The following is an 8,814-nucleotide window of genomic DNA, read 5'->3' on the forward strand; positions in this document are numbered from 1 at the left end:
GGGGGGGGGGGGGGGCTGCATGTCTACACATCAAAGCCCACTGAATTTGAAGTGCTTTAGGATTTGCAGTGCTTCAAATGAAGGACTCCCCATGCCCTTATGTACATATTTGTGAATTTAAATGATCTAAAAGACCCAAGGCCCAATGCAGTCAACTAAATACACTAGGATGGTGATGGGCTGACTTAGACTGATACAACATACTGACCCTTTTATTCTACCTTCCCAGCTGGGTGTGTATGAGGTGGGTACAACTGAGTTGAAATAAGACAAATTGCAAGTGACAATCAAATTAAATGTTCCTAATATGGCTTGAAAAACCAACTACCAGCTTACTGCTTAAATAAAAATGGTAACAAGAATGAGTTGGTTTTATATTGTTAAATTTCTTAATTTAATTTTCTTAAACCTAGACATGGTTGATGATGTTCAATGCATTTCCCCCTTAATCATAGAATACATTTTTAGAAAAAAAGCCTTTTATTCCTTGAACAGTTCTATAAAAGGCTGAAATAATATTAAATAAGTAAAATAATATTTCCTTGTCAATCATAAGTTAAAGTACATGCAATGACCCCTTCCTTCTTCATTAATCAGCTGGCACTATTTAGCACAAAACAAAGGTAGGAAGGCTTGTTTTTATTTCTCTGGCCTATTATGTATTCTACAACACTTGACATTTTGGATCCTGGAGATTGTAACTAGCAAATTCAGAATGCGTAGTAGATTCATCAATCAGGCAGAGCTGTCAACAATAAGAAAGCTTTCCCCACCCTTCCTGTGAGAAGAACTTCCTCAGCATATTGAAAGAGGCCAATTAAAGCGAACATCCTCTTCTTTCTACAACCTAATCCCTTCTTTGCTTGAGTGGGATATAAGAAGTGGTGGCTGATTGTTACTTTGTTTGACTGGAATTTGAGGTACTCAAAGTCTAATTGGTGAAACAGACACCCCTCCTGGGATATGAGAGGCAGATCCCTCCTGAGATGTGATAACCTATTAGATTGGCCATATCTTCGTTCACATTATCGAGTCTTCCTGATATTTGCACTGGAGAACCTATCTTACCCATTCATAGTTTCTTTTTGAGTTCCAGAGATGTAACTTTTTGTGAATGGTCTGATGGAACTGCCCAAATTTCACAACAAGTAAATTTAACCATTATGCATCTCCTCAATCATATCTCAGCAAATACTGTTTTTGGCTTTTCTAGCAAGTAAAAAAAAAAGCTAATTGCTTTAGGGGTTAAATGCAAGTAATAAATTGTATGACAATAATGCATAATATTTGCATCAGGATTTCAAAGCTCCCGCCTTCTGATCTATTCTGCTGCAGGAATAGATTATTTTACAGCTCCAAACACAGGAGTGCACACCTAGAGACTCTATTCTGTTTCTAGCTCTGCCTCAGACTTTCAGTGTGACCTTTACATTTAACCTGCTTTTCCTCACCTATCAAATGGAGATGATAATACTTATTTGTCTCACAGTTGGTTACTTTCTAGCTGCCATGGTGATAGAACAGGCTTAGTGTTTTAGTAACATTAATAAAGGCAAACATTTTCCTAAAACACTAACAAAATAAAAATTAAACTAATGAGTTATAATTTGCCTAAAAATAAATAGAAAAATAACAGTAATGGAGAAACACCTAATTGGAAGCTCTTACTAATTTACTTTTATTTATGCTGTTCCTCAGGGGAACTGTGGGGAATTTGCTCTAAAAGGCAACCATAAGAGACCTCTCACTGCTACCATGAACCAAGGACTTTTTTTAGACAGACTGAAAAATTTACCGAGGCTTTTCCCCTAAAGCAAAAGAAAACCAAAAGTAGACCTTGCAGTTAAACAAAGGAGAAAGAATAATTCTGCTTTGATATTTGATCTAAGAGTATGTCAAGATAAAAAAAATAAATAAAAGAGAGAAAGAGAAAGACAGTAATGTTCTCCTAAAGGGAATGAAGTTGAACAGAAAGATGCTTGCTTGTATGCCAGCTTAGAGCTAGGATGACATATCGGCAGAACAGCTGATGACTGGTGTTTCCATTAGCTATTGAACACCTTGGCAATAGTTACCTCACTCAGAGAATGTGATACTTACTCTTGTACAGCTCTGGCTATAGAGAGAGCCGTAGATCCAGTTTCATTAACGCTATCTAAGGTCACATTTGGCAGGTCATCATCATCACTGTCACTTTTAATGTGTCCGGGAGATAGGCCTCGGGGGTCCATTTGTGCTGAAAGAGAGACATGTAATGGATTAATACGGTTGTGATGAAATTAATCTTGTCCCAGAACAACATTAGGGTGTACAATACTTCCATCTACTTATACTGTATGGCACCATTCCCCTTTAGCTTACAAAACAGATGATGAATATGGAATCATGTGGTGATGCAACTTAAGTTTATTGCAGTTACATACGAATGCTTTTGATTAAACTCAGATATGTACATACATGCATACTATAAATATGCCTTCTCCAAACTGACAGATAACTGACCAGAAACAAAACTGCATAACCTCTGAACATACATGCTACCTTCAAGCCATCTATTTTGGCTCTGTTTCCTGGAGTTTGCTTTGTACAATTTTTGCATGCTGGAGGGGTAGGTTCAAATTCCTGCTCCACACTATGTGACCTGTGTGACCCTGTACCTCAGTTTCTCAATTTTAAAATAGGTATAACAATATAGGGGATATGAGTTCAACATCTGCCTGCAAGAAAAATGATTATAGTTCTGTTTTTAAGTTGTCATATCAATTCTCATTAATGATCTTACTTAAAATACATTTAGTTGGCTAATGTAATAAATTAGGCACTAATCTACGAGGGTGGAGATAAATTTTCCTAAAAGTGGGATGAAAGGTTGAGATGCCTTCCATCATATGTAGGGCTCCATAATGGGGCTATCAGTGGAGAAAGTGCCCTGTGGCAAAGGGGAGGGTCACTGCTCTACTGTAGTGCATAGAACCAATTGGTGGCCCCAAATAAATGGTAACCTAAGCAATTGCTTTCTCTACACTCCTTATATCAATGCCCCTGATAATCTATCAAATATTACAAAGGCAGGTGCACTTACTGATATAAGTTTTATAATATTATTTCTTCTGGGACATATTGTACAATTTAGTGGCCAACTTTTTCACTTACTGATTTGTGGTGGTACCAGAAGTCATTACGTGTGGAAAGAAAAATAGTCAAAAAGTCAATGAAGGATTGTTGACTGTTTAGAAATAAAAGCCATTACACTAGAATCACAAGGAGACATATCAACTGCATTTACATCTTTGGAAAGTTATAAAAAAATGTTTCTTTGTTCCAGTTATTGTAAGCCTCAAGTTCTAGTTATACTTTTTCTAATCACATGGCATACACTATAGTATGCATTTTGTATTTAGACTCCATTGATAATCTAGCAACATGATTTAAAAGTATTTGAATACTCATAGCATCTGATTCTACTACAGAGAAAACCACTTGAAAAGAAATGTGATATTTGAGAATTCTTGATCCCCAAATGGTTATAAACTGTTAGAAGCAACTGTATAATATGAAATAATTACTGTCAATTTTCTATTTCACTATAGTTACTGATTTTTAAAAGTGAAACTTGTCACACTAGTTTATTTGGGAACAAGTAGTTTACATGTTAAATGAGATGCTATGAAAATTATTATGTGCAAATGAGTTTTAAACTATAGAAGAGACAACATACTTTACATGGTTTTATAGCTAGAAACAACTAAGTGTTGCTCCCGCTGATGTGAAATAACATTTGAGATCGCCAGGTCTTCTGAGTTTTGAATAAGTCTCAAGCGTAGCTTGGGAAAGAAATGTAGTAGCTGATTATATACCTTCTTATTATACATTAATTTTTCAACTTTTCACCATACTCATTTTTAATAGAGAGCTGGGCTAAATTAATATGAAACCTGCTGTCCAATACGTAACAGGTCATTTACTGTTTTTATTGCAAGTCTTGAAACACCTAAGGTGTGCCTACATGAAACGTTTTACTGTCTCATTGTGTACACATGCATGGCAATTAGGGAGCAGTAGACTAATTTACTGCGCTGCCAGATAGACCTATCAGTGGCATCTGGCAGCACAATAAATTACTGCACTTAAACACAGTTGTAGATAGTGACATCAGGATTAGTTGACCCTGGCTTTAATTGAGCCAGAGTATATTCAGTTGCATTAATTGCACATTTGGACATGCCTCTAGTATTCTTCTTACAGCCCAACACCCTGAGTCATACAATGAGGTGAAATATCTCTATTTCATTTGAAATAGTAAGCTTCTAACCCAAATGGTTGCAAGGAAATGTTTGAAAATATGACACAAGTGTGTCCTAATTGGATTGATGCTGAACAAAACAGAATCCACAGACTAACACTGAGGGGTCTGCCAGTCCCCTCAACCCTCCCTAACGTTCTTCTTAATTTCCCTTTTCAATGGCCTGTGCTCTTTTCTCTACCTCCAGTTCACCTTAGGGCTACTTGTAGCCCTCATCCCTTAACTGATTTCTTCTTCTGTTGGGCATCTTTACACATGCTCTGGGGTGGAGGAGGGGAGTAGAGGGTGCTTTAATTAGAGTGGCTTCAAGCTTTAGTTAAAGCACCCCAACCACCATTTTGAAGCATGGGGACACTGAATACACATGATATGGAGGCTGCTGGAGGCTGCTCCAATGAGTGCTAATCGAGTCTGCTCCAACTGTACCCGAATCATTGCTCATCTGTTTCCTACCTCTGACACCAAGCAAAAGAATTGAATCTTGCAGCTTGTGCAGTGTAGCCAGCTGTAAGCAGCTGATCACTGTTGAGGTTTCAGACAATCAGCTGCCCATATGGTTCGTCTGAGGAAGTAGGCTAGCTTTAGATACTGCTTTCCTTCACAGCAGCCATAGCTGCCCTGATAAATAATCCAGCTGCACCAGATGGATGAGGGAGAGTTCAGCCTGATGGGCCAAATCTCATCTCTGTTGCCAGCCACTTTGCCACTAGCCTGTGTAATAGAGCAGATAGCCAGCACATGTATAGGTACCCTTTGTGGCCACTTGCCTCTTCCTGGACTCATGCATAGCTCCTCGGATGGCTTTTACAGGTTTTGGGGAGGAGGCTGGTTTTATAAATTCTTTAAATTTTTCTTCTCCCATAGCCTGTTACAAACTAGTGTAATGGGTGAAAGACCACAGTATGGTACTTTGCAGGCAGGACTGTTATTCTTTCCATTAGTTCTATTACAGGAAATAAACAGATAAGCAAGAATTTGGGTATAGTGGCACCAGTTCCTGCAAGTTTGAAATGCCATAACATGATACAATTTTAGGGGCCTGATTCTAGAACTGACTGCCTGGCTATGATGCACTACAAGACTAGGGTTTTTTTGTATGGTGTCTTCATTATATGTGATTTTTCTCTATAAATAAATCCTTTATAGAATTAAAAATACCAAACAAAATGTTCAAAACCAGGTGGCCTACAGTAAGTTTTCAAATTCTCTGCTGGATTCCTAATTAAAAGTAGCTTGATTTTCAGTTTCTGCGTGCTCATATCTCCTTGCTGAAAGCAGCAGCTTTGACTTTCATTTACAACATTTAAATACAGATTTAGGAGCTGTTGGCACCAAGGTTTATATATGCTAGTGACAGTTATTAAATGAGAATGAATAGGTTGCTATTGGCATATTAAACAATGGAGAGTGAGAGAGAATTAAGAGACTTAGGCTAGACAGAAAAGATAGGATAGAAGATGGGATATGAAAAAAAAATGGAGAGCCAGTGACAGAATTTGCAAACAATGTGCAGGCGCTCCCACACAGCTGTCCCTTGCCATCTATGCCAGCCTTTCTCTGGGCATAGGAACATAGGACTGGAGGGAACCTCCTGGATCTTTAAGTCCAGGCCCCTGCTGTCGCAAACAACCACATCTCCTATTCATGTACATCTCAAACTCTATCTTAGAACTCTTAACTAAGCTACAGTTTCAGTTTTGCTAAGTGTGAATGAGGTTGGTGTTAGGCAAATGGAGGCTAAATAAAGACAGTCAAAAAGCCCAAGGCTGAATCAATTCAATCTTTGCAGTTTACTCTAAGTTGCATACATTGAACTGATAAGCAAGTGAACAGACATTCACTTTTGATTCTGGAAATGCTGCCACATGCCTGCAGTGGCTCAGAGCAGAAGCCAAGGAATGCTAGAGCATGCCTCTCTGCTCAACTGAAGCAGACAGCTTGGGCCAAGGCTAGCCTGCCCATCCTGCAAGGGGAGGTTTGTTGGGGAGGTGCCACCTGGGATAGTGCAGGACTGTAAGTTAATTTGGATCTGGAGGGGATCTGGGACAGAAGTTCAATACACAGATTTAATCTAAATCAGTTAAGTCTGATACTACATCCATCCAGGTTTATCTTAAACCAGTTTCAGTCATTTTGAAAGCAGTTTACGTGCACTGAAACTCCTGTTGTGTTACAGATTTGAACTGGCTTCTGATCACTTATACCAATTATGTGTAATTACTGTCCCAAGCTGGAGAGAAAGGAGTTGGGAATATTTTGTTAAGGGACAAAGTGCAGGAAAGGAAAAGCCCACAGACAGTTAAAAAATAAACATTCTGTATCTAGACTGAAAAGGCTGGGGAGACAGTGAAATTATTTAAGGATGATTGGGAGTCCAGAGACCTGTGCAGGCCATAAAGCACCACGTCTTTATGAACCTTAAGAGTAAATGCTCTTTCTGTTGACTCAGTATAAAACAGCACTCCCCACTGTCACACATAGTCAGTAGGGACCGATCATTGCATGGTGCCTTTTTAACCAGAATAAGTGAGGGAAATGTTTCCCCTCAGAAGGCAATCCTTCAAATGTACAAAAACTTACTGTAGTAAAAAGTTTTCTGCAGTGATTCCAGTAATTGAACTACTACTTCCGTAACCATCATGGGCACATATTTTGAACTTTTATTAAGAATACTAAAATAATTGAACTCCAATACAGTTGCACAGTAAATATATATAAAAAAAATTATTTGCAATGTGTTTGCTGTTAGTAAAACATCAGCTATTCATGTTACATTTCCATAATCACTGCTATCAATGCTTTCCCTATATGAACGAAAGACTGAATCTATGAAAATTTTCATCATCTGATAGTTGCTGAAGTTTTAGAAAAGTTCTGTTGTGCTAAAACAGATCTGAACTATTTATATTAATACCAAATCTTACGTTTAAGTTGAGTAATTTTGAATACTGATTTCAAAAGCATTTTAAAAACATTGTACTGCTGTGCCACTGTACAATCACTGATACTTAACTGCTTCTGTTGGTTTGCACTAAACATCCCATATTGGCTCCTGATTACATAAAAAAGAATTTAGATGAGTTTAGCTTTCAGGAAATAGAAATATAAAGAGCAGTGCTTTGCAATCACTTATTCACACATTTCCATCAATGATTCTTGATCTTTAAAAGTGCTATATCTGCTTTATCAAATGTAGCCCACCCTTAAACAGCCTCTGAATTGTGCTGAGTTTTGTAGCCATTTAATGATGTGAACAAATACCCAATAAAGCCCATCAATCTGACTGTAATCCAATAAGATATGAAAAATAGGTGAAAAGGGTAGTACACAGGTGCACTGTTGCTGCCCCTGACAGTTTCAAATTATTATAACCATATATATTTTTTATCAAATTTTATTGAAATGGGTAGAATGGAAATTCATCTCACCATTAGGTAGGCTAAAACTATCTAAAAGTAATTTCACATAAATATACTATCTTTGATTTAATCAAATCTTGAGGTTTAAGATGACTGACGTATTTAAGAGTATGAGAAAACTAGGAAATAATCACTAGTTTTGCTTCTTTTTCTTAGCTAAGCCATATAGAGTTAATTAATACTCAAATGACTCATTAGGGGCCAATGGTTCTTCAAGTAAAAATAAAGGAAGAGCATACCGATGCCCATGGCATGTTTAATCTAAATACTTCTGTTTTCTGAATTAAATTAACTCTTGTGCTAATGGCTATGTAAATATATGCACGCAGACCTGCTGAAGTGTCATGACGTAATAACAATTAAATCATGCTTTTAGTTGCTCTCTTAAAATGATTAAAAATCAATTTATGCCTTATGAATGAGGCTATGAAATTAACAGTTATCAGATGTTGGTTTGTTTTTCTTTCATATATTAGACTTCACACTATGTTCTATGAAAAATGTATTCTATTCTGCATACTAATAGCATCATTGTAGTTTTAGTGTACAATGACTGCTTATAAAACAATTTCAAAACACAAAATAGCTAGAATATCCAACACAGCAACCACAAACAGATTATTAAAAAATTAACCTCCTGACTACTTCCCCTACCAGTGATATGCCATGGAAAAAAGTTTCCTGCAGGAATCACTGAGTAAAATTCTACGTTATATGAGACATCATACCAGATCAAGGGTTGGCAGTCCTTTTCAGGTCATGGGCTGGACTGACTCAATTAAGGTCAGAGGTGGGGCAGTGCATGGTAATGTGGCTGCTACACAAGAAAAGCACCCGCCCCAACTCTTTTTCCCTACCACGGTACAGAGAGAGTGTCCACAGCCAGCACTTGTCCCTGTGACAGCAGGGGGAGGTAACTGCTGTGTGTCCAGTTCTGGGTGCCACACTTCAAGAAGGACATGGAGAACCTGGAGAGGGTCCAGAGGAGGCCACTTGTATGGTTGGGGGCCTCCGTGGCCAGCCCTATGAGGAGAGGCTGAGAGACCTGAATCTCTTCAGTCTCCGCAAGAGGAGACTGAGGGGGGAGCTTGT

General features: G+C 38.0%; 1 protein-coding gene across 6 annotated transcripts in view; it reads right to left on the reverse strand.

Moving 5' to 3' along the window:
- Positions 1-8,814, reverse strand: part of KLF12 (Kruppel like factor 12) — a 443,110-nt gene that overhangs the window by 137,698 nt on the left and 296,598 nt on the right. For all 6 annotated transcript variants that reach the window (XM_019524876.1, XM_019524879.1, XM_019524878.1 and 3 more), the window contains one exon: positions 2,101-2,236. In XM_019524876.1, coding sequence (XP_019380421.1) covers positions 2,101-2,236 — 136 coding nt within the window. The remainder of the gene's footprint in view (positions 1-2,100; positions 2,237-8,814) is intronic.

This window comes from Gavialis gangeticus, unplaced genomic scaffold, assembly GCF_001723915.1.
Source record: "Gavialis gangeticus isolate Ggan-Ray unplaced genomic scaffold, GavGan_comp1, whole genome shotgun sequence".
Lineage (NCBI taxonomy): Eukaryota > Metazoa > Chordata > Crocodylia > Gavialidae > Gavialis > Gavialis gangeticus.